The sequence below is a fragment of the Lepisosteus platostomus genome, chromosome 16 (genome assembly GCF_059453375.1).
Source record: "Lepisosteus platostomus isolate fLepPlt1 chromosome 16, fLepPlt1.hap1, whole genome shotgun sequence".
In the NCBI taxonomy this organism is placed as follows: Eukaryota; Metazoa; Chordata; class Actinopteri; order Semionotiformes; family Lepisosteidae; genus Lepisosteus; species Lepisosteus platostomus.
The window spans coordinates 5,019,423-5,046,357 of NC_142626.1; the positions used below are offsets into that span (position 1 = coordinate 5,019,423).

Genomic DNA, 26,935 nt, shown 5'->3' on the forward strand with positions numbered 1-26,935 from the left:
TATCCCATGTTTCTTACCTTATTCTGAAACACGATATATATCCACAAAAGGCTAGACTAACCCACCTCCAGACCTGGATGAAACTGAACATTATTGTCTTTGGAATAGACATTTGAAACTGGACCACCAGAAATAAGGTGATCTGATTGGAAAAAAAGGCTGTCATTCATTGTAGTTTAAGCCATTCAGAGCCTTAAGGGGGTGAGACTTCCTCTAGAAGCCTCAGGCTTCATTCCACCTGCCTTTTAGCTGTCAATCATTGACTCAGAATGGGTAATCAATCAGTTTCTTATCAGTGGTCCTTTTTTTCACACCAGAAGGCAACTCTGAGTTTTTTTTTCAATGCCTAACAGCAGAAAAAGGCTCTCTAGCAGTGTCTAAAGGTTTTTATAGCAATTGTAATGGTTTTTATTGTTATCGCTTTCAATATTTTTTATAATTTATTTTGCGATGCGAGAAATTTTATTCCAGGTCCAGTCTTCACAAAATATTATGTAGAATTTTTTCAAATTGATCAATTTGTCCCACATTTTTATCCAAGCTAGTAGACACCTACGACAAGGCCTACAAGCATTTTCAGCTACCTGACATGCCTAAAATTGAAAGTTCTGACCTCTGAAGACCAAAGCAAAATTTCCGCCTGCTGTTGTTGTTTTTTCATGTTTGTCTGCTGAGTGAACACATTAAGAAATAAAAGAAATTCTGTTCACACTCAAAGCCAAGGGGGTAAGCTTTAATTAAGACCTGAACCAGGCTCCTGCTACAGATGCAGCCATTCAAAACAAGCGGGGTACGCCGCAGTAAAAAGCGGTGGGCGTGTCGCATCACAACGCGTCATAACGCATCATACCGTATAAAACCGCAGTAAGATAATAGTATCCGGATTCACCGCTTGGTGGAGCTAATAAAACTTAACCTCTCATGTACAGCATTTGAGCTGTTGCCAGAAAACACCCTAATTTTAAAGACCTTTACTTGTGAAACTTTTCACAGCCTGTACATAAAACTATTATTACAAAGCTTATTAAAAACAGCCCCCATGGTGTTCAAACCGGTTTTTTTTTACACAGAAGACTGACACAGCTTCGCGCTGTGAATCTGTTTTTCTGAGAAAATATGTGTCCATGGGGGAAGGTGGAGTGTCTTTCGCTGGAAGACTCGTCCTATTCTACTTTGAAAATACCTGTGAAACCAGTTTAATTCGGCACAGCCAGCACTCCAGCAGAGAGAGAGATGAAAACTGCGCAATGCCAGGCAAATGCACAACATGTAGGGCTTTCGTGGATTTACACCCTACAACGTGCGGTACAGGTGTTCAAACCCAGCTGTTGCCATGAGTTTTCTTTTAACAAATAAACATTTGTTTGAAAAACAAAAATAGCAAATATTATTGGCATTATATTGACATTTTTTATATTTCTAAATATCCCAACATGTTTGTACTGTATGTACACAGCAGTACCACAGGGTGTAGGGCACAAATCCACATGTGCCCGAAAGCCCTCCATTAATATTGTGTATTCGCCTGGTGCTGATCAGTTTTCGCATTTCTCTCTCTCTCTCTCTCTCTCTCTCTCTCTCTCTCTCTCTCTCTCTCTCTCTCTCTCCCCACCCCCCATTGTAAACAAACCAGTTTCACAGGTATTTTCAAACTAGAATAGGGTAAGTCTTCCAATGAAAGACACACACTCCACCTTCCCGCATGTTTTCTTAGAAAAACAGATTCACAACGCAAAGCTGTTTCAGTCTTCTGTGTAAAAAAAATCGGGTTGAACACCATGGGTGCTGTTTTTAAGACGCTGCTGAGTAAAGAATAGGAATTTTCCTGCTGTCAGCAGAATCGTGTATATAGTTGACCCTTACCTGAATTAAAACAGGACATAAAGAAAGGATTTCAGAAATCAAACAAAGCTTATTTCTTTGCTTACAGTCTGGGTAATTGGAGGCTACACTGTTATGCTTCCTATGGTGATATACAGGTTTTTCACACAAAGCCGTATTGAGCAGTATTTCTCGTGTTGTGAACATGTGTACACAGCAATCCCCTCGGATTCCAGCTAGTGCGTAATTTCACATCAATGAAAAAACGGAGGTTTAAAAAAAGAGAATTCGCTCACTGATAGTTTTATGTGCAAGCTGTGAACATTTTCACAAGTCATGGTCTTTAAAATGCATTTGGTTTGAAGTTTTTCTGTGTTTCCCTTCCGAAGATATGAACAAAAGAATGTTTGAGCGCGGTCAAGAAAATGGCTTAAAAAAGAAATAAAAAATTAGTATGTTCTGCTGCAGAGATATAACAAAATGTATAAGGGGAGGAAATTCCAGGCAGACATTGGCTAAAAGGGTCTCAGACAGTAATTTAACCTATTAGTGCTTTCTTGCACTAATCATATTGTGTGCATACTGCATGAGTGACAATTTAATCAAAAACTTTACAATGGCTATACTGTTGAGACAGGGTGATGTCACAATAGTGTATAATATTAATTGTTTTTAACTGCATCCAATACATAGGATTGTTATTGTGTACACTTATCAGGAAGCCTTGATGCAATCTGCACAGTCATTGTTTACCAGCTAAATGGTACAGAAGGTTAGTTATGTCAAAGTCCACATTGGTATAATCAGCATGTCCCCAGCATACTGTACAATGATATGTGTATAAAACCTTTTTATTGGTGGGCCTTCTCCAGTCTGTCTATTAATTATATAGACATTGAAATGCAGAAACTTTAGGAACACTGAAAGAGAGCAAGAAAGTGAAAATTGCTATGGTTGTTGCACATAAAATATAAAAAATATTAAATTAAACAAAAAGTTCAGAACTGGAATTGGCCAAAATAAAATTAAAGTTTCTCCAAAACCTGTAAATATGGTGACAATGAGACTGTACAGTACCCTTAATGGTTAAACACCTTGTAAATAAACATGACAATCAATACTGAAAGTGAAACTTAAACTAAGTTTAATTTTTAGCAATCATCTCCTGATTGGTCCACTGTGTGTCCTGTAGATCTATGTTCACTGAAACCTTTCTATTCGATATTTCTGGCAGATCAGACCAGGGATTTGCTTTGAAACTGGTAAGAAAAAGTAGCATTTCGGCATTAATGCTGCCTTTGTACTATTGTAATGCTTTACAACTATAATAATAATAATAATAATAATAATAATAATAATAATAATAATAATAATAATAATAATAATAATAATAATTGAACTTGAACAAGACCTGGTCAGGATTCTGGCTGTTGAAATCTGGACACAATGAAGTTTGTTCTGCGTGGATTTAGATACTGCAGCTAGTAGAGAGGTACAGTAATGAATTCTAGAGACAAAAGAGAAAAGTGTTGACCATCTTTTCAGCTACAATCAGCAACAGCGTAGGGCATAGTCTGGGGATATTAATAATGTTGTTTTTACAATATTCTGTCAATATGTGGGTCAAACGTCAAGCTTGATAGGGTTACTTCACTGGCTTTACATAGTTGATGGGAGGTGCTGAGAAACAAGATTATAGTCCTGTTTCAGTTTAAATGAAGGACATTTTCAGTCCTCCATGTACTTATGCCAGAGCTGCAATTAGAGAGAAATCAGAGGAATTAGAGAGCACAGACAGGCACATTAGTGTCAGAATTCGTATATGGACACTGATTTGAGAATCATCAGTATAGAAATGATCATTTAGGAAATATGTGATTTAAATAACTTGAAAAGTGGGAACATGTAAAGGCTGAACAGTAGGGGACTCATTATCAAGCCTGGAGGATCATGTTACTGACTTATTTTATCATTACAATGATTTAATTGTATAATTACCAACATTAATGCAGCAAACCTAAATTACCATGACAGTTAGCACATAATCATAAAGTTACACTGAACTTTTCTGATTTTTAACACTGATCTTGTAATCTTAAAAAGAAAATATTACTATAGTGGTGTTACTCAGTAACTGCAGCCATAGTAATGACTGTAATCATAACAATAATCTTATGAAACAATTACATAAATGAATATTGTTCTAATCTGCCAGATGAGTATGGTCTCATGAAGTAACAATTTATCAAGTGAGGAGAACAAGCAAGTTAAGTGTTTATATCTCTTTTTAATTGTCACAGATATTTAATATTTAACCTTTGGTTTAGAAAAAAACATTGTAAATATCTGCTAGTTACCACAGACTGATACTGAAGAAGCCAAAGAATGGCATTGTTCCCATATGTTTGCAGGATGATAAACTTTTAAAATTAATATTGTTTTACGAAATTGATACTGATTGCATGTAACACACATAATTGTATTTCAGTACAGAAATGGGTCTTTTCAATTCAAAACCAGAACCAGAACCAAAACCAAACCCAGGTAAGATTCTTCTTTCATAAATAATCTACAAAAAATTAGAACAAGAAGGTAACTGAACAGCCAAAATATTGTTTCTTCTTTTGCTTTTCACCGTTAACTATTACTTGTTTCTTTTGTAAGCAATGCACTTTTCCTGTGTAGTGAAAGATAGGCTTCTAACTTAAATAGTATTTAATCAGAAATAAAAAAAGCAAGTTATACTACATCTGTGATATAGTATGGTCTTTAATCAGAGATCATATAAAATTGTTTGGAATATTTGAGTGAGTGTGAGTGTCTTGGAATGAGTTTGATCTGTCATCTGTTCATCTGTGATCTGTTGTCCGCACATCATACTCACCCACTTACCCAGCCAATATGACTACAGTGAGGAAAAGGAAATCATATTAACCACTAAGAACCCTAAGAACCTTATGATTGGTTCTTATAATGGAGGATATGCTACTTGTAGCCATATCACTCTGCAACTTACAACTGTCCACCCACTGAAGCTAAGCAGGTGTGATTGCTTGTAGTCCCGTGGTTAGAAAAGTTAGCTGATCACGTAAGATGGAGAGAGATTGAGACAGTCAGTAGTCAATCCCAAACATTAGATGGGTTTGATCTTTTATGATACCACATCAGAAGTTGGTGATTGGCTGAGATACTAACAGGTATAGTTCTGGTACCCAGCCTGCAGATCTGTCTTAACAATGTACAATATCAGAAATATTTGACAATTTTTATGGTACTGTACATATTCAGTACATAATCACACTTATAGTTTTAAAATTCTTCCTCTAATAAAAATACAATGAATAGCAAGATCATGGTTTAAAAATACCATATACAGTGAAGTTACAGTGAAGACCCAATTATTACTGTTACTATTTTCAGTGCATAAATATAAAGAGATATAATAATGTCAAATACAGTTTAAGACAATTGTCTAAGACAAAAATGTTTTTAATGCAATATTAAATATAATAATAAAATAATTATCATATGGTGTGAACATATACAGTGCAAACTTTAATAAATGGTGTTGCAATAATCTCAGACAAGAAGATAAATTACTGTCACTTTGTAACCTAAATCCTGATTGGAAAACAAAAGATGAAGAAACTGATTTTTTTTCCAGTCACACTAAGGAAATTATGTCATTTCTGTTTTTTAGAACTTGATAGAGCATGGAGGGAAACAATCTGGAGCAAACAGTAAGTAATTTAAAGAACAACATGAAACCCACATCACACCGTATCTCCCAATGTGGAGCTGTACAGATACAACCATTCAAAGTTCGCTGTACAAACCTGTACCGCACGCATCTACGCACAAACCACTGTGCCGTACCATGGTACATGACTGGCTGGCCAAAATGACCGACAGGGGCACTCATGGTGCATTGGTTGGTAGTGGAAAGATTTAATCATTTAATCTCTTTACTTGCACATTTTAATCTGCTTAGTATTGAATATTTATATGGAATTTTACAACTAAAGTGAACTTTTAGTAGCTGAGCATAAAAAGAAGAGGAGCATAACGCATCTGAAGGTCATAAATTATATTAATTTAGGAACATAAACATATTATGTAAACTGTATATTGCTGGTATTGGTAATTTAAAGAAAAAATACAAACCAGTATTCCATTTCTCCCTAAACATTTTAAGCATCAAAGTCTTACATGTGGTTATTTCGGAAACGTTTTTAGGTCCTCCTTCTGACCATATTACTGTGCATTTATATACTTTGTGAAAATTGATCATTTTAACCTTTTCTGTGAATACGCTCGTTATCGGAGTAAACAGAAGCATACTTTTAGAATTTGATTAATAGGGAATGTAATATGGAATCGGGTATCTAAAGAAATTAATAATATTATTATACTCATGTACTGTAACACAAACAGCAGTATACTGTATGTGTATGGCTGTTGCAGTAGCGTGATGGTTTAAGTGACTGACTTATAAGCGATAGGTTGGGTGTTCAAATCCAGCTATTGCCACAAGTTTTCTTTTAACAAACATTTCTTTGAAAAACTAAAATAGCAATAGCAAAATAGCAATATTATGGACACTCTTTTGACTTTTTTATATTTCTAAATATCACAACAATATAATATTATCGAATATAATAATTATATTCAGGTACTGTTGCACAAACAGTTGTATAAAACTTTCCATTGATATGTGTATTGCTGTTTCAGTGCGTGGCGGTTGACTGGGTTGGGGGGTGTGATCGCTTAAGTGGCTGACTTATAAGTGTGAGGTTGGGTTTTTAAATCCAGCAATCGCTATGAGTTTTCATTTAACAAATAAACATTCCTTGAAAAACTAAAATAGCAAATATTATGGACACTACAGTATATTGACATTTTTTATATTTCTAAATATCACAACATGCTCGAACTCTATGTACACATCAGTATCGCATGGTGTAGGGCGCAAACCCACATGAGCCAAAAACGCTACATCATTCATATAGTAATATCTTCCGTGTCGCATTAACAAGTTTAAAAGGAGGAGACACTTTACATTTTACACTTTAACTCTTCAGTTCACAGAGAAATTTCACCAGAGCCTCTTCTCTTCTTGTGTCTAATTTTTAGTTTAGCAGGATTCAAGCAGGATTTCAGATGAAAGGCAGTGATGTCAAGCGAGTCCAAATCATAGTTTAACCCTTTAAGAGCCTAAATTACATTTTAGCGTTGCATTTTGAGCTGAAGACCCTCACACCTGAAGAAGGCTTCATAGCCGAAACGTTGCGTTTTCTCTCTTCTCTTTTAAGCATGTGTACGATGCTGTAATAGAGTTAAAAATAATGAAAAGTCTAAACAGTATCAACTTGATTTCTTATCTCTAATAATATAACTATCAAGTGGCATTAAATAAATACAGTTTTTTAGTATAGATTACACTTTTCTAAAACGTATTTAAAAAATAAAAATGATTACAATCTAATCTTTCCACGTTTGATCCCAAGATCCCAAGAAAAATAAATCTAAACAGGGAGAAAGCTATGCTGAAAGTTTATTAAGATACTTAGAACTAAACTTGCAGCTTAGTCAACGATTCTAAGATGATCACGAGGAAATGTATTGCATATCTAATGCAATTCTAACCCCATTTTCCCCATTTTGATTAAAATCGCAAAGGCGTGTATAATAAAATGCCTGATTGATTCACAATCTGATAATGCAATGTAAATCATTATCTTCGCATTCTAAGTCCCTTAATTCACTTTAATCATAGCTTTCTCACTATTTAGATTTATTTTTTCATAGATAAGCTCTCTATTAAAGCTCAGATCAAAGATATAACAGCAATATCTCATAAACCGGGACTGATCTGTGATCTGGGATGTGGTTGAGTGCAAATTGTGGCACTCTAGCAGGCTAGCTGGTGTCTGTGTGGTTCAGCCGGCTGGCTGTGCCGAAAAATAAAATCTGGTTTAACAACTCTTAAGCATACTGTAGTTTTTGTTAGACCATTAGACATGCAATACACTTCCTTGTGATCATCTAGAATATTTGAGTAAGCTGCAAGTTTTTTTATTTTTAATTATACATTTTAAACACTTAAATTTTGAAAACAGAACATACATTCCGTACAGATACAGTACAATCACATTCTCCTGTCTTCCCGTGGTGTAAAACGAATACACAGTAGATGATTGAGATAACAATGCAGTGCCCACACTGGGGTAAAGTTAGAAAATGATGTTGGCATGCCTGTAGCCTCCTAGAGTTACGAGAACACTTGCTGTGTGTACAAAGTACATTGTGACTGTTTTCACAGCCTTCACTATGTCATTTTTAAGCCATTTTTTTACCATGCTCCAATATTATTTTGTTCATATCTTCGGAAGGGAAACAGAATGCCTTCAAACCAAATGCATTTTAAAGACCATGACTTGTGAAAATGTTCACAGCTTGCAGATAAAACTATGTTTTTAAACCTTTTTTTCATCGATGCATAATTACGCACTAACTGGAACCCGAGGGGATCGCTGTGTAGACATGTTCACAACTCGAGAAATACTGCTCCATACGGTTTCGTGTGAAAAACCTGTATATCACCATAGGAATCATAATAGTGTAGCCTCCAATTACCCAGACTGTAAGCACAGGAATAAAGCTTTGTTTGACTTCTGAAACCCTTTCTTTATGTCCTGTTTTCATTTAGATAACTGTCAGCTATATACACAATACTGCTGACAGCAGGAAAATTCCTTTACTCAGCAGCGTCTTAAAAACAGCACCTATGGTATTCAAAATGATTTTTTTTACACAGAAGACTGAAACAACTTCGCATTGTGAATCAGTTTTTCTAAGAAAACGTGTCCATGGCGGGGAGGTGGAGTGTCTGTCATTGGAAGACTTGCCCTGTTCTACTTTGAAAATACCCGTGAAACCAGTTTGTTTACAAACAATGTAGACACAGAGACTCAGACAGTGGAGTGAAATTTGGCACAGGTGGCACTTCCGGGGGTGAGAGAGGGAGAGATGCGAAAACTGCACAGCGCCAGGCGAATGCACAATATTAATGTAGGGCTTTTGGGCTCATATGGATTTGCGCCCTACACCCTGCGGTACCACTGTGTACATACAGTATGAACATGTTCTGATATTTAGAAAAGTCAAAAGAGTGTCCATAATTTTGCTATTGCTATTTTAGTTTGCTATTTTAGTTTTTCAAATAAATGTTTGTTAAAAGAAAACTCATGGTGAGAGCTGGATTTGAACACCTGACCTCTTGCATATAGGTCAGTTACTTAAACCATCACACCACTGATGCAGTCACATGACAGCCACTGGAACAGCCATACACATATACTACTGTTTTTGTTACAGTACATGAATATAATAATATCATTATTAATTTCTTTAGATACGCGATTCCATTTTATATTCCCTATTAATCAAATTCTAAAAGTATGCTTTGTTTACTCCAAAAACTAGCGTATTCGCAGAAAAGAATAAAAACGATCATGTTTCGCAAAGTATATAAACGCACAGTAATATGGTCTGAAGAAGCACATAAAAACGTTTTCAAAACAACCACATGTAAGACTTTGATGCTTAAAATGTTCAGGGAGAAATGGCATACTGGTGTGTATTTTTTTCTTTAAACTACCAGTACCAGCAATATACAGTTTACATAATATGTTTATGTTCCTAAATTAATATAGTTTATGAGCATGTGAAAGGCATGGTGAATTGGAGATTCTCAAAACTTACTTTGTATGATTGGAAACAAATACGTGATCAGATCAACGAAAAGCTGTGGTATTACTTTTTGACAATGAAAAAACAGTCTTTTGGTTTACAAAGATGGTTACAAAGAATGTGGGCCAGGGTAATACTTTGAGTTAACAGCTTGTCCAAGGTCATTCATTATTAATACTATTAGTAATATCTTCAGTAAAGACTTTGACGCATAAAATATTTCTGCATAATATTTACGATGAAGGTAGGTTGTGTTCTTTTGCCCAACTGAGCAATCTTTGCTTTCATAAAATATACCAACTTTTTCATGTATGATGATTAACATGCTGTAATACACAGTTTAAATTTAAAAGCTCAAATGCTGTACATGAGAGGTTAAGCTTTATTAGCTCCTCCTGGCGGTTTTACAAGGTGATTCTGGATACTATTAACATAATCTAATTTGCATATGGTAATTTGCAGTGAGACGCAAAAAGACGCGTTATACCGCATTTTGATGCAACAAACCAACCGCATTATACCACAGCGTACCCCGCTTCTTTTGAATGGCTGCATCTGTAGTTTCAACAGTGGATATCTAACAAATAAATAGAGTAGAAACATGGTCATACATCCTTCTAGGATGCAAAGGAACAAGAAATAGGTTTATTCCATGCTGAAAAAAGAAGAAAGAGAACACAACGTTTCGGCCGTGGAGCCTTCTTCAGGTGTGAGAGAGACAGGGCAGTAGGCAAAGGTAAAGTAGCGGGAGAACAAAGGTTGGGAGGGAGGAGGAGTGAGAGGCGGGAGTAGGGGACAGAAAGAGAGGCCAATCAAGAGGTGTGAAGTCAGAATGGGTGCAAAGAGGTGTGAAATGAAACTTCCAATGAATGGAGAAAATTTAAAAGAACATTAGTCTGTCATTAAGGGAAGGGAGAATGTGTGATCCTAGCTGCAGAATAATTTTAGTTTCAGTGGTCTTTCTGATGTATGAGTTCGGAAAACCGTCTTTGAGAACACAGACGGAGAGATTAGAGTGGTCGTGGCCGTCAGAGGTGAAATGAGAAACAATGGGCTTGGAGAGATCTTTAATCTTCACAGCCCTGACGTGTTCTCTGAAGCGGTCTCCGAGTCTCCTTCCTGTTTCTCCAATGTAGATGGCTGGGCATTTACTGCAAGAGATACAGTAAATAAGGTTGCTGGAGGTACAAGATGCTGTCTGGGTGATCCGGAATTGTCCTGAGGGGCCTTGAATGAGTGTGGTGGTGGCTGTGTACTTGCAGGTGATACAGAGAGTTCTGTTGCAAGGAAAAGTGCCAGGTGTGGATGGTTGTTTAGGGCGGTCAAGGGAGCTGTGAACAAGGATGTTACGCAGATTAGGTGGTCGGCGATATGAGATGATAGGGCGATCAGAAAAGAGGGCCCCAATAGAGGGATCATCCTGTAGGATGGAAAAGTTGTGGTTAATGGTCCTGGGGATAGGAAGTGTGTTAGGGTGGTAAGGAAGCACCAAAGGAATGCGGTTGTTACGGCGGGAGTTCCTGATCGGGTTGATGGTCCGGGGGGTGTTTTTGGCAGCCAAAAACCTTGGTGCCACTCTAATCTCTCCGTCTGTGTTCTCAAAGACGGTTTTCCGAACTCATACATCAGAAAGACCACCGAAACTAAAATTATTCTGCAGCTAGGATCACACATTCTCCCTTCCCTTAATGACAGACTAATGTTCTTTTAAATTTTCTCCATTCATTGGAAGTTTCATTTCACACCTCTTTGCACCCATTCTGACTTCACACCTCTTGATTGGCCTCTCTTTCTGTCCCCTGCTCCCGCCTCTCACTCCTCCTCCCTCCCAACCTTTGTTCTTCCGCTACTTTACCATTGCCTACTGCCCTGTCTCCCTCACACCTGAAGAAGGCTCCACGGCCGAAACGTGTTCTCTTTCTTCTTTTTTTCAGCACGGAATAAACCTATTACTTGTTCCTTTGCAGCCTACGCATGCTGACGCAGCTACCCACCTGAACTACTATCCTTCTAGGATGATTTTTTTTTCCTTTGTTGTGTGATGTGTTCTTTCTTGTTTGCAGAGAGAAAGAAAGACTGATGAAAGAAATAAGGACCTTAACACCAAGACACGAAGTAAAACAAATAAGAATCATGATAACTGGACAGATCAAGGCTGGAAAGTCCAGTTACATCAATACAGTAGATTCTCCGTTTCTAGGTCATGTGTCAAGACGGGCCTTGGCTGGTGAAGATGAACACAGTTTTACCAAGGAGGTTGGCGAACTGATTTTACTAGAGATTAATAATTGATATATTCTTTATAATCCATTTGCAATGCTGAGAAATGTAACTTAGTTCAAATAATGTGTTGTAAGCTCTACAGTGACTTTGAACTAGCTAATAACGTCATGGATTATAACATTTAAATCCAGGAATGGATTTTGTAATGTAGCTGATTACGTCACCTAGCATTTAAGAGGGTGCTTGGGCCCCTTTTCCCTGTAACAGGTTATTTTTATCTTCCAGAAACACTTGTGTAGTCATGGACAGTTATCCTTTATGATATCCCTGTTATTTACAGTATTTCAGTAGTCTTTCTTTCATATAAAATATTCCCATAGCACAGCAATTTCTATAACTTCCAAATCAACATACAGAAAAAGTGATACAACTTACTCATAGGCCAGCACAGAATACCATGGACCCCAGTTACCAAAACCAAAAGTCCCAAAATAACAGTCCACCATGCTATTCTGCAGAACCAGTATTGGTCGGTGACTTGGTGTGCCTCCTGACACTGCAGCAAAGGAAATTTATAGTTTCAGACATCATCCTCAGTCCCAGGCATCTTAAACAATGTGTCTCTGATACTCCTCCCCCTTCACTGTTTGTTTCTGAGGCCAGTTTTGGAAAGAGTCAGGAGGAAGAACATGCTGGAGCTTTCCTCCTCTGTTCTCAGTCCCTGATGTCCAAGTCCTCTCCTGGATCCAACTACTGCAATCTCTGTCTTTTCTGCTTCTGGCTGCCTTTTCAAAATCCCCAGAGTTCTCCTGACTGGGGCTTTTTGAAGCCTCTTGATAAGGGCTTAAGATTTGTTCTCAATGGGGTGGTAATATTGCATTGGAGGTGTGCATTGCACTTATGCCTAAACATGGCAATTAAATTTAATCTGTGGTAAAATATTAAAATGGCTGTGCAACGGGGAGAATTCTCTCAGAGTTTATATTTTGCTTTTCTGTCGTTTAGTTTACATCATACCGTGTAGAGGACCATGTAAATCAAGAAGAAAAAGGAAATCTACCTTTTGTTATCTATGACACCTTGGGAATAGATGCAATTGTGACAAGTCCTGATGACTACGTCAGTGCAGTGAAAAGCTATATAAATGATGGATATGTGGTAAGTTGTACTGACAATGCATCACTATTCCACCACATAACTGCTTTAGGAAAATAATCTGTGTTAATCATTAGCTCCTTTAGATGGAAGTCTTGGTAAAAGAAAAATATGTCCTTCAAGGAGCAGAAATAACCAGGCAGTACAGTAGTTCAAGGTAAAAATATATTTTTTTTAATATTCAGTGCTGGGAGGAAGCATTGTGACAAGAAATAGTCACTTGCATTTCTCAACAGACAGGAAGTTTCAGAGAACTCTACACAGACCAGTGTATGATCTTACGTAGAGAAAATAAATGGCATACTGTAAAACTTATTTTGATTTTCAATCTTCTCATGTGGTGCTAGGCTACCACCCTGAGTAAACCTAGAAAATGCATTTTGAGTTTATGTTATGTCCTTTGAGATTAAACTGCTCCTGGTTTTTGCTCTTAAAATAACAGAAGGGACTAGAAAGTAGACAGTAGTGTTTAGTAAAAAAGCCCAATTGGGATTATACATATAAAAGCAAAGCAAGAACACAAACAAAATATGAGTACTTTTGCTAATGGACATTTATATGGAACCTTATTAGCACCACAGAGAAAAAAATATTGTGTTTAAATGATATAGTACTGCATTCTTACTAGATAATTACATCACAAACCATGAGGTTCAGAGACAGCTTCTACCTTACAGCAGTGTACGTAATTAATAACTAAATGTGTAATGCTTTAGAATTCAATGTACTTATTGTTTATTGTCATTTATTCACCATATATTATTTACTGTCTCGTAAAGTACTGTCTACAATGTGTGCTATTTATCTGTTATACTGTTGTATTTGGGGCAACCCGTGTTGTGAAAGGCCCTATATAGAAATAAATTGAATTGTGTCTTTTTCACATACCCCGACTTGCTCTCAATGAAACACACAGACAGGGAGAGAAGCTTGGGGTCAAAGCACAGGGTCAGCCTGACCTTTACCCATCATGGCCTCCAAATAACCCCCATCTCTGAACTGGTTTCATCACTGTGCTCTCCTCCTCACTGAGAGCTGATGTGTGGTGAGTGTACTGGCACACACTGGCTGCCTTCACATAATCCAAGAGTAGTTGGTGTTTACAGCCTTGCTCAGGAGCCCAACAGAGTAGGATTTCTCTACAAGCTGCAGGATTTGAACTGGTAACCTTCCAGCCAGAGGCACAGATCCTTAGCCACAGAGCCAACTCAGTGCCTGAAAGACTCTTTTTGTAAAATTTATGTCAAATAAATAATAATAATAAACTTTATTTTATATAGTGCTTTTAAAGGTGGCTTCTCAAAGCGCTTTACAGAATGAGAACAACAATAAATAAAAAGATACACAAGATAAAACACAATTACAATATGCAGAGGAGACCATGGATGGAGGTACTAGGAAAAGCAGAGGGGTGAAGAATGGAACCAGTTAAGTAAAGGCTCTTCTAAAGAAGAAGGTTTTGAGTCTGGATTTGAAGTAGTTTAGAGGTGATTCTCTGATATCCTTGGGCAGAGAGTTCCAGAGCTTTGGGGCATAACAGGAGAAGGCCCTGTCAACCATACAATGTAGACGGGCTTGGGGGACAGTTAGGAACCAGAATTAGAAGAGCGAAGATTGCAATGTGGGGAGTAAGGTGATAATAGTTCAGACAGGTACTGAGGTGCCAAGTCATGCAGAGCCTTAAAGGTGAGCATGAGCATTTTAAAGTCCACACGGAATTTGACAGGAAGCCAGTGCAAGGACTCCAGGATAGGAGTAATGTGATCACTTGCACTAAACCTGGCCAGGATCCTGGTTGCTAAATTTTGGACATACTGCAGTTTGTTCAAAGTAGATTTAGAGACCCCAGCAAGTGGAGCATTACAGTAGTCAGTTTGAGAGAACACAAATGTGTTGATCAGCTTTTCAGCCACAGTTAATGATAGCATAGCGCGTAGTCTATTGATATTTCTGAGGTGAAAAAAAGATGTTTTGACAATATGCTGCACATGTCGGTCGAATGTTAAACCAGAAAATAATATCACTCCAAGGTTTTTCAATTTAGACTGAAGCTCAAGTACAGAATCATCTACAGATAGGGTTACAGGATTGGCTTTATGAAGTTGATGGGGGGTGCTAATAAGCATGACTTCACTCTTGTCACAGTTAAGATTAAGGACATTTTGAGTCATTAAGATTTTATGTCAGAGATGCAATTAGATGTAGTAGAGACAGCCACATCAGTGTCAGGTTTAGTATGGATGTACAGTACAGATGCAGCCATTAAAAACAATCAGGCGATACTGCATTATTTTGTGGTGCGCTTCTCGCGGTGTAAAGCAAGTTACCGTATATATCTCGCATAGTACCGCATGAAACCACATGTTAGAGCAAGTAAAATAATAGTATCTGGAATTTCCACAAGGTGGAGCTAATAAACCTCAACCTCTCATGTTGTCGTCCTTACCCCCCATCTTGATTTAAATACTATTATTTTTTTCACAATCTGGCAATGCCAGACAGAATTCACATTCGCTGCAGCCAAATGGCCTTGCAGATCAGAAAATCAAGGAACAAAACAATTATTGCGCCCGGCTCTTCAATGGGATAGCTTTAACTTGCAAATGCATTGGTGTAACTGTCCGGGTGTGGCAACCTCTAATGTCTCCCAACTTCGGCGAAAGGAACCTGTCTTTCTTTGGAGGACAATGAACACATTCTAACTGTACATGCCCCCTGACCCTGTTTTGCGTCAGGGAAGACGAATACGAACCTATTTCCCTTTGAAACTTATAAAAAACGACACACTTACCAGAGCTTGCACAACTACTGTATAACTAAAAAATACCTCTTCATTGTGTGAAAATACAACCTTTATAAGTTTATGCAGGTAAATTAATGCTATTAGGAATGATTTTTTAATCTATCAATGTTAGATAAAAAAAACACATTGCCCAACGTTAGAAAGCATCTTGCATTACATTGCTTGAAAAATAATTTTATTTAGAGAGACTGGATAAGTAATTCAAGTGTTTTTTAACTTGCTGAAAAACAAGTAATAATTTAATAATATATGTAAATGTTTTATTATATGTCTCTGTTGTGAATGTTAATAATTCTACAGACATAAATAAAATCTACAGACATTTAAAACAAAGACATATTATAAAATATTTACATATACTGTAGACAGATGGAGCATTATTGGGAGACAGACTCACTGTTTCTCAGGCTGTGACAGGAGATCACATACTGGGCTGCCAGTTCAACGGAGTTCCCTCCTCCCTCTCCCAGTAGGATTGGGACCCATTGTGATTCTGGCAGGTGTGGGAACTCTGGGATTAGATTTCTGAATTTCGGGAAGAATGTTTCTCTAATTCCAGAGTATCTGTCACAGTGCAGTAGGAAATGCACCTCTGTCTCTGTTTCGCCCCGCTGGCAGTGGGAGCACAGCCTGTCTTCTCTGGGCAGCCAGGTCTGCCTGTGTCGCCCAGTTTCTATGGCCAGGCTTTGGTCACTGATCCTGTACTTCCTCAGGGTCTGTTTCTTTTGTTGTTTCTTATCTTGATCAAATGTTCGGCTAGTGTGTATTGTCTGTTTAGGGCTCTGTAGCATTCCAGTTTATGATGTGTTTGTGTGTGTGTGTCCCAGTGTGTGAGATATTGCTGTTTGATCTGTGCTGTGCTGTGATGTGCTTGAGTCTGAGTTGTGGTGCTCTAGCAGTGCTGTCCTGAGGCTGGCTGGTGTCATTGTGGCTCAGTTCAGTGAGCCTCAGGACCAGTTGGCTCAGGGGGCTCTGTCCTAACACAGCTGTATGAGCTCCACCAGTCAGGACAGGAGGCTACTGTACACAGAGAGGGGCGGGAGGGGGGAACAAGCTGCCCAGCTGTGTGGTTGAAGCTGATACCCTGGATTCTCTCTAGACACAGCTGTATGAGCTCTACCAGTCAGGACAGGAGGCTCTACCATACACAGAGAGGGGTGGGAATGAGGAACAAGCTGATACCCTGGCTTCTCACTCAAATCATAAGACTCAAGTAATAGGTTTATTCCATGCTGAAAAAAAGAAGAAACAAAACACATTCCATAGGAATCAGCGCCTTTATATAGCACCTTTAAAGGTGGCTTCTCAAAGAGCTTTACGGGATAAAAACAAGAATAACAACAACAACAATATTGTATTTCATTGCACTTTGACAGATAGTCTTTAAATCAACTGTTGATTTAAAGTTTGGCAGTAAATGTTTATATTGTAACGCATACAGCCTCCATTTCTTTATAAAAATTAAAAAAATCATTTGCGCAGCCTAAGAGGGGGGGTCTGCTCTCAGTGACAATCCTCCATACACTCAAGTGAAAAATTAATAACGCCAATGTAAACGTCATATTTACAATTTGTTGATAATAAAAATGTTATGTTCTCTAAGGCTTTGTCATAGTTTACCCAGTGAGCTGTGTAAGCATGCATAGTGACTATTTATTGTTATTAAAAAATGACTTAGATTCAAACATGTCGTGATATTTAGAAATATAAAAAGTCAATTAATTGTCCATAATATTGCTATTTTATTTTTTCAAAGAAATGTTTGTTAAAAGAAAAGTCATGGCTAGATTTGAACAGCCAACCTCTCACTTACAGTCACATGAGGAGTGGTGAAACAGCCCTAGACATACTCTGTCAAGAGACATTGTATAGCGTGTACTATTGTGTTGTAGTACATGAATATAATTGTATCCTTATTAATTTCTTTAGATATGCGATTCCATATTATATTCCCTATTAATCAAATTCTAAAAGTATGCTTGTTTGTATTCGCAGAAACGCTTAAAACTACCACTTTTTATACACGTTATTTCACATGTTAGTTAAAGACTTCGATGCTTAAAATGTTTAGAGAGAAATGGAATACTGGTGTGTATTTTTTCTTTAAAGTACCAAGACCAGCCATATACAGTTTACATACTGTAATACTGTATGTTTATGTTCCAAAATTAATATCGTTTACGGCCTTCACATGTGTTATGCTCCTATTCTTTTTATGCTCAGCTACTAAGATTTCCCTTCAGTGGTAAAATTCCATATAAGTATTCAACACTTAAACGGGCACAGTAAAGACATTTAAATCTTTCTACGACCGACCAACGAACCACTAGTGCCCTCTGTCGATTAACCAATCATGTACCACGGTATGACGGGTTATGACGTGCGATGACGTAACCAAATGCCCACGGTACGTGTTTATACCGCGCACTTTGAATGGCTGCATCTGTATATTGGAGTATCATCAGAGTAGAAATGATAGCTGAGGCCCATGTGATCTTAAAATTTAACCAAGTGGAAACATGTAAAGATACAGCCATTCAAAGTGCGCGTTACAGACACGTACCGCAGGTGACGTCGCTCAGTATGACGCAAGATGACGCGTGGCACCGCAGTACGTGATTGGTTGACCGACAGGGGCACTCGTGGTCCGTTGGTCTGTCGTAGAAAGACTTACAGTAAACGTTACTGTGCCCGTTGTAGATATTGAATTTTACCACTGAAGGGAAATCTTAGTAGCTGAGCATAAAAAGAATAGGAGCATACTGTAACGCGTGTGAAAGCCATAAACGATATTAATTTTGGAACATAAACATACAGTGTATAGCTGGTCTTGGTACTTTAAAGAAAAAAATACACACCAGTATTCCATTTCTCCCTAAACATTTTAAGCTTCGAAGTCTTTAACTAACGCGATACCGGAGTCAACAAGCATACTTTTAGAATTTGATTAAAAGGGAATTTAATATGGAATCGCGTATCTAAAGAATTTAATAACGGCATTCGTGTGCTGCGACAGGGCTGTGTAGGGCTTTTTCGCCTGCCTGTTTATGCGAGCTGTCTTGTAGCCGACTGGTCTAGGTGCGTGACTACCAGCTGACAGGTTGTGTGTTCAAATCCAGCTGGTGCCGGACTTTTCTTTTAACAAACATTTCTTCGAAAAAATAGAATAGCGATATTATGGACAATCAATTGACTTTTATATTTCAAAATATCGCAACATGATCGATATTTGCGATATTTTGAACATATCTTCCCTTCTGACAGCGGTGCCTGCTTCTATTGTGTGTGTGCAACAGAGTAAATTTTTAATAGCGTTTTAAGCGAATAGGTAATTAGATTGCTCATAAACCTAATCGCTTTTTCTACATAAACACAGCATGATTGCTCTCTGAAAATGCTTTTCCTTTATTTTTGAAGTAGGCTCAGATTTCAACTATAGATCGTATTATTATAAACTTTCTTGGAAAAATGTATTTTATGTAAACCATGTTTGCTATTAATTCATTTAGGGCTAAAATACGTTGTCTTCCAATCGAGTCGAGTTGACATTGGAAGCCTGCCACACCCGGACTGTTAAACCAACGCATTAGCACGTCAAAGCCCATTGAGGGTATTGAGCCAGTATTGGCTTTAGTATTCCCCCCCTCTCCCCTCAATTCAATTCAATTCAAGGTGTTTTATTTGCATGACAGATGGGTACAAGCAGTGTTGGGTATGTATATTGTAACGCTTACGGCAGACAGGCACTGTGTAAGAGCCGGCGCACCAGAGCAGCGCACCGAGGGAGCGTCTGCATTTATAACTTAGTTTTTAAAATTAGTCAAGCAATATGAAGCATCTTCTTTTACTTTTAAGTCCCTTAAATACATTGAACACAGCTTTCTCACCACTTAAGATTGCTCTTGATACCATCCTTACACAAAGCAGAAGGGAGATCTTAGTGCCTGAGCATAAAAAGAATAGGAGCATACTGTAACGCGTGTGAAGTCCATAAACGATATTAATTTTGGAACTTAAACATACAGTATATGGCTGGTCTCGGTACTTTAAAGAAAACATACACACCAGTATTCCATTTCTCCCTAAACATTTTAAGCATCGAAGTCTTTAACTAACGCGATACCGGAGTCAACAAGCATACTTTTAGAATTTGATTAAAAGGGAATATAATATGGAATCGCTTATCTCAAGAAATTAATATGCAATAACTGAGTCAAGGGACTCAGAGGATCCAAGGCTAGACTGAGTATAATAGGCTTCGGGCTTCTATTGTGACATCTACTGTAAATTACAGAAATGTTAAAAGTAAACAAAAAAAGTAACTAAAATGTGGTCTGAAATCACCCCTTTAGACACCCCTTTTACTTCACTGGTGTCAGATATGAAAGGCAATAGTCTCCCGTTCTGTCTGCTGTGTGTTGCAGCAGAGGGACTCCCTGCAGCTGAAAGGGGCAGAGTAACTTGCATGCCCTCTAGTACAGTTTACACATGCACGACTTTAAAAGCTAGCAAGACAGGTTTCGATTCACATTAGCTGGCGAGCCTTGTTAAAAAAAACAAATGATAATGTAACATGCCACTGTTCATGAACAAAGTTATACTGAGATTTCCTAAGATACGCGATTAAAAAATAAATAAATAAAAATTTGAATCTCCTGCGGAACACATTCCATAAGAATCAGTGGTTTTACAGTATATATCGCCTTTAAAGGTGGCTTCTCAAAACGCTTTACGGGATTAAAACAACCAGAACAGCAGCAACAACAATATTGTATTTCGTTGCACTTTGAAAACCAAGTAATAACTTAACTATACAGTACGTGCAAACGTTTCGTATGTTGCTGTCGTGAATGCCTGCGTACCCATAAGTATCTTATTTGCCTTGAGTCTGTCTACAGTATCTCTGTCCCACTACCCCCATCTCTCCCTCAATTCAATTCAAGGTGTTTTATTTGCATGACAGATGGGTACAATTCTTGTTGGGAATGTATACTTTGATATTTACACCCGGTGCGGCACCGAGGGAGTCTGCATTTATAACTTGGTTTTTAAAATTAGTCAAGCAATATGAAGCATTTTTACTTTTAAGTCCCTTAAATACATTGAGCACAGCTTTCTCACCATCCTTACACAAAGCAGAAACTGTCCGATGACTCACAGTACAAGTGGAAAGATTACAGATTTTAATCGTCTTTAATTTTGTCTTTAATTTTGCCTGTGGAGTGTATCTTATTAAGCTCTAAATTGCATTTTTTGCGTGGTTTTTTACTTTTTTCTTAATTGCATTTATGGCGCGGACAGCACATACAAGGGTTAATGAACTGCGCCAAGAAATTTAAAATAGTATTCTTTAGGTGTGAGGGTAGGAGTGGACCGCAGCAGGCATAATCAGCAAACCAGGAAAACAAAGAACAGGACAGGTGAGATATGTATCCAGAAAGCGAGTGATCAGAAAAAGGAAATGGAAAACGCAGAAAAAGGAAACGCTTTACAGGATAAAAACAATAACAGTAGTGGCTGGGCAAACGATTTTTTTTTATCGAAATACAAATTGAGATACTGTACTGTATAATGATGTGCATGAACAAAGGTATACTGCAATTTTCCTTAGATACGCGATTAATGCTTCGTAGGAGGAGGCGGTCTTTTCCTCTTGTCTAACAGTCTGTCCACAAACAAAACATTCCTGTTAGACAAGAGGAATTGAAAAAAAACAATTTTGTCAATGAAAACCGGTGTGTGTGTCTCTCCCTGCTGGATGTTCCTCTCACAAACTGCTGAATGAATAAAATAATTTAATTGAAAATGCGTTTGCGATTGTCTGGTATTTAATTTGGTCCCTTTTAACTGTTTTTCGATCTACTGTATTGCTTTGAGATGCCACTTTTAAAGGCGATATGTAAAATAAAGTTTTTTTTTATTATTGTTATAGAGAAACATGATCAGATTTTCCCTGGTTCAGAAAAAAGATCTAAAGTGCTACACATAACTTTCTTAATTCGATGTATTTAAAGCAGTGAACTACTGTAGGTGTCACATAACATTCAGAAATACAATCACGTATTTGACAAATAAAAACGATTATAATCTAATCCTTCCACGTTTGATCCCAAAATCCCAAGAAATATAAATCTTGACGGGTAGAAAGCTATGCTGAAAGTTTATTAAGATACTTAGAAGACAAAGATACTGTATCAATTTATGTTGCATTAGCCTGATTATGATTAAAAAACACATATAATTAAACACGCGTTTGCGATTTAAATCAGAACACGATTTAAATCAATATAAATGTTTATATTGTAACGCATACTGTCCAGCCTCCATTTCTCTATAAAAATTTACTCTGTTGCACACACACACACAATAGAAGCAGGCACCGCTGTCAGAAGGGAAGATATGTTCAAAATATCGCAAATATCGATCATGTTGCGATATTTTGAAATATAAAAGTCAATTGATTGTCCATAATATCGCTATTCTATTTTTTCAAAGAAATGTTTGTTAAAAGGAAAGTCCAGCACCAGCTGGATTCAAACACACAACCTGCCAGCTGGTAGGCACACACCTAGACCAGTCGGCTACAAGACAGCTCGCGTGAACAGGCAGGCGAAACAGCCCTACACAGCCCTCTCGCAGCACACGAATACCGTTATTAAATTCTTTAGATACGTGATTCCATATTATATTAGCAGAAAAGCTTAAAACTTAAACTTTTTCACACGCTATTTCACATGCTAGTTAAATACTTCGATGCTTAAAATCGTTAGGGAGAAATGGAATACCGGTGTGTATTTTTCCTTTAAAGTGCCGATTCCTGGAATCTGACTGGCTGACACCCCTCTGAAGTGGTTCCATAAAATCTGGTATACGGAAAAGAAAGCGTTGATAAATACAAGTGTCTTTTAATACACTCTTTGCTGTGCTCTTGAGGATCCTTGTGATATTTTAAGCTCTAGTTGAATGATAAGTGTCGCATTTTAAATCATTTTCGTAGTTAGAAATTATGAAACGCCCTGTTAAAAGCAAGGAAGTTTTTATGCCCGTTGAAGTAAAACAAAATGCCTGACAAAGTATGGCTTGGACAGATTCCAAGTGCTTGTACAAATGTGCTAAAGAAATTATACTTTGAGTATACAGCTTGTCCAAAGTCATCCATTATTAATACTATTAGTAATATCTTCAGTAAAGGCTTTGATGCATAAATATTTCTGATAAAGGTAGGTTGTGTACTTTTGTCCAACTGAGCAATCTTGCTTTCATAAAATATACCAACATTTTAATGACTGATGATTAACATGCTGTAATACACAGTTCAAAATTAAAGGCTCAAATGCTGTACATGAGAGGTTAAGCTCCCCCTGGCGGTTTTACAAGGCGACGCCGGATAGTTAACCATGTGACACCACGTTAACTGCGTCATACCGCGTGATACTGTGACACGCCCACCGGGGTATGCCGCGAAATACCTCACGTATTTTGAATGGCTGCATCTGTAAATGCTGAAGAGCAAGGGGCCCAGTATTGAGCCATGAGGAACACCAGACTTCACAAAACCAATTTCAGACCTATACCCATTAAGAGAGATAAAGTGACAGTGATCAGTGAGGTAAGACTTGAACCATTTGAGAGCAGTGTCAGAACTCAAAACATAGTCTCAAGATGAGAAAATAAGATGTCATGGTCAACAGTGTCAAAAGCAGCATTGAGATCAAGAAGCTATTAGAAGATGGTTAGTGACTTTGATCAGGGCAGATTCTCTGCTGTGAAGGTGACGGAAGCCAGATTGGAGGGGTTCAAAAAGGTTATTTGTCATGTGGTGGTTGTGTAACTGAAATGTGACAGCATGTTCTAGAATTTTTGCAACAAAGTTTAAGTTGGAGATGGGGACACACAATATCTTGTACAGCAGCACCAGCAGCCATGATTGCAGCAGGCTATAATGTAAGGTGTGAGTAGGCTAGGCTGAAGTAATAGGTCTTCAGTCTGGATTTGAATACTGAGATTGACTCGGCATCCCAAATATGGGGTGGGAGACTGTTCCATAAGCTAGGAGCTCTGTAACTAAAGGCTTTACCGCCAACTGTTATTTTATTAATTCGTGGAATATGAAGAAGACCTGCATTCTGTGATCTAAGTAGACGACTTGGATGGTAGACATTAATAAATTCCATTAGATGGACAGGTGCCTGACCTCTGAGAACCCTTTAAGTAAGTAGAAGGATTTTGAAGTCCTCCCTGCACCTGACAGGAAGCCAATGAAGAGAGCTAAGTATGGGGATTATATGGTCGTACTTTCTGCTTACGTGCTGAGTCTTTGAGGCAAATTTTTAAATCCTCTGAGGTAAGTGCTGAAGTTATAGTAGTCATATCACTATTGTTTCCCATAAACAACAGAACCTAGAGTTAAGTAAAAAAAAGTTTTCACACATCCAATTCTTTACTTCATTAATGCAATTAACTAAAGTGATAATAGAAGAGTTGTCGTTTGGTGTAACCGAAATGTATATTTGCGTGTCATCAGCATATGAATGAAAGTTAATATTATGTTTTCGGATTATCCTACCTAGCGGCAGCATGTAGAGAGAGAACAATATTGGTCCCAGCACTGATCCCTGTGGTACCCCAAATTGAACTGGTGACATTGATGAAGCAGTACAATTATTAGATATTTGAACATAATGAAAATGATTACTTAAATATGAAGTAAACCACTTAAGGACGGTTCCAGATAAGCCAACCTCAAACTCAAGCCTGTGTAGCAAAACAGAGTGGTCTGTTCTAGAAGATCTAGAAGCACAAGCACTGTTGCATTCCCTGTGTCAGTAGCTAACAGAATATCATTTACGACTCTTGTTAATGCAGTTTCAGTGCTGTGGCCTGGGCGGAAACTAGACTGAAATTTCTCAAGTATATTATTTGAATCCAGATATGACTGCAGCTGGGCCACAACTATTCTCTCAAGAATTTTAGATATAAATGGGACGTTTAAAACAGGCCTGTAGTTGTTAAGAACCTGTGGATCCAAATTTGACTTCTTAAGGAGCGGTCTAACAACTGCTACCTTAAATTGGTCAGGTACAACACCTGATGCAAGGGACACGTTCATTATACTAATTATAGGTTCTGCCAGTACATCGAGGGAATCTTTTACTAGCTGAGTGGGGATGGGATCTCACGGACAGGTGGTTGTCTTTGTCTTAATAATTAATTTCTTGAGTTCTTGTTCATTAACTAATTGAAAAACACTAAAGAGGTGCTCGTATTGTGTCTTTCTTTGCGGCTTATTTGATTGTGTTTGAAGTCTGATGGTGTTAATTTTATCATTAAAGAAGTTCATGAAATCGTCACTATTAGAGTTAGATGGTGCTATAGAATCGGTCTTATTTGTTAGATTAGCTATTGTCTTAAATAGGTAGCAAGGGTTATTTTTATTGCTTTCTATAAGTTCAGAGTAGTAAGCTGACCGAGCTCTATATAGGGCTTTCTTATATTGTTGCAGGCTATCAGTCCATGCTGACTTGAATACTTGCAAACCAGTAGACCTCCATTTGTGCTCTAGTTTGGGGCACTCCTGTTTAAGGGATCATGTGTGATCATTATACCATGGAGAGTGTCTAGTGGTTTTGACTACCTTGGTCTTTAACATGCAGGGAGGAGGTGGAGTAACATGCTGGTGGAAAGAATTTGGTCCGGATGTTGTCAGTCTTGCAACTAAGAAACTTTTACGTTATAGTTACAGTTACTAATGTTACAGTTGGGATTATGCAGATAATATAGTGGGGAGATTTGGCTTGAGTTTGGCTATTAATGGTATCTAGGTTTGATCAAAAAATGTTACGAAGCATTTTTCAGGACCCTATGCAGACAGTAGAATCCGGACCAAACATGGAGGAAAGGAGACTAGGATAGGGGCTGGAAGACAAATAGGGGTGCGAGTCAACGGTGCGCTGGTGGTCGTGGGGGGGCGTGGTCCATGCGACAATCCAGAGCCGATAAAAGTTTAAAACCAGAGCAGGATCTGGTGAAGGGTCAGGGAGATAAAAAGGGCTAACGGTGTGAGGGGCTCCAAGCCCCGGACTCGGGTGGGTCAGGACGCCGATAGGACTTGGTGGTAGGCTGGCCTCCTGGCATCCTTCTTCCAATGCAGAGCCAGGAATGATGGGAGCATCTGGCTTTTGTAGGGAAGGGCTGGAACAAGAGGCAGGTGTACAAAATCAACTTAACTGTGAAAGAGCCACAGGGCCCTTAAGGTTGGAGGGATTACAATCGTGACAGAAAAGCTATTTAGAATTATTATATAATCCTAATCTCAATTATATAGCAGAATTAGCTTGATCTATCAGATTCCATTGCAACCTTGTCCTCAAATCCTCCTCGAATGGTCTTTCCAAGACTGAAGATACACATTCAATCTAAATTGTTTCCACCACCTTCTAGTTTGTGGAAGACTGTCTTCATTGACATGATGGCCATCAATTTGGACACCATTCTCCTCTAAGACACTGCATCTAAGGGGTCAGAACTTGCTCTTTTGATGAAATTGTTCAGCCTGTTAGCATCAACTGCTCTAATCCCAGAGCCCCAGCACACCACCATATAGAAATGGCGCTCGCCATAACTGACTGAAAGAACATATGAAGCATCTTACTACACACACTTACGAATCTGAGCCTCCTCAAGAAGTAAAGTTGGTTCTGGGCCTTCATGTAGATGGCCTAAGTGTTCTTAAACCATTCCAGTCTATCATTGATGTACACTCCCAGGTACTTGTATGAGTCAACTATCTCCACGCCACTCCTATGGATGCAGACAGGAGTAGGTTGGACCCTCTTCCTCCTGAAATCTATCACCAGCTCCTTCAGCTTTACCACGTTCAACTGCAGGTGGTTCTCCACACACCACTCCACAAAGCTGTTGACCAGTCCTCTGTGCTCTTCCTCCTGGCCACCCTTGATACATCCCATAATTGCAGAGTTGTCTGAGAACTTCTGCAGGTGGCACAACTTCGAGTTGTATTTAAAGTCCGAAGTATAGAGGGTGAAGAGGAATGGAGAAAGAACTGTCCCCTAAGGAGCTGTTGTGTTACTCACTACCTGTTCAGACACACTGTTTTGCAGTCTCACAAACTGTGGTCTGCCTGTCAGATAGTCGGTGATTCATGAGATCATGGAGGTACCC

At 38.2% G+C, this 26,935-nt stretch overlaps 2 protein-coding genes, 1 long non-coding RNA gene and 1 gene segment (V, D, J or C); 2 read left to right on the forward strand and 2 right to left on the reverse strand.

Moving 5' to 3' along the window:
* LOC148646745 (NACHT, LRR and PYD domains-containing protein 3-like) overlaps positions 1-26,935 on the reverse strand; it is a 2,700,574-nt gene that overhangs the window by 559,947 nt on the left and 2,113,692 nt on the right. The gene's annotated exons all lie outside the window — the stretch shown is intronic.
* Positions 1-26,935, reverse strand: part of LOC148646755 (Ig kappa chain V region Mem5-like) — a 364,474-nt gene that overhangs the window by 34,674 nt on the left and 302,865 nt on the right.
* The window catches only part of LOC148646757 (uncharacterized), a 62,192-nt gene that overhangs the window by 9,189 nt on the left and 26,068 nt on the right, over positions 1-26,935 (forward strand). The gene's annotated exons all lie outside the window — the stretch shown is intronic.
* LOC148646758 (interferon-induced protein 44-like) overlaps positions 2,986-26,935 on the forward strand; it is a 28,972-nt gene continuing 5,022 nt past the window's right edge. Inside the window, exons 1-5 of the mRNA XM_088608582.1 lie at positions 2,986-3,083; positions 4,310-4,365; positions 5,522-5,561; positions 11,637-11,829; positions 12,802-12,954. Coding sequence (XP_088464708.1) covers positions 4,317-4,365; positions 5,522-5,561; positions 11,637-11,829; positions 12,802-12,954 — 435 coding nt within the window. The 5' untranslated portion in view covers positions 2,986-3,083; positions 4,310-4,316. The remainder of the gene's footprint in view (positions 3,084-4,309; positions 4,366-5,521; positions 5,562-11,636; positions 11,830-12,801; positions 12,955-26,935) is intronic.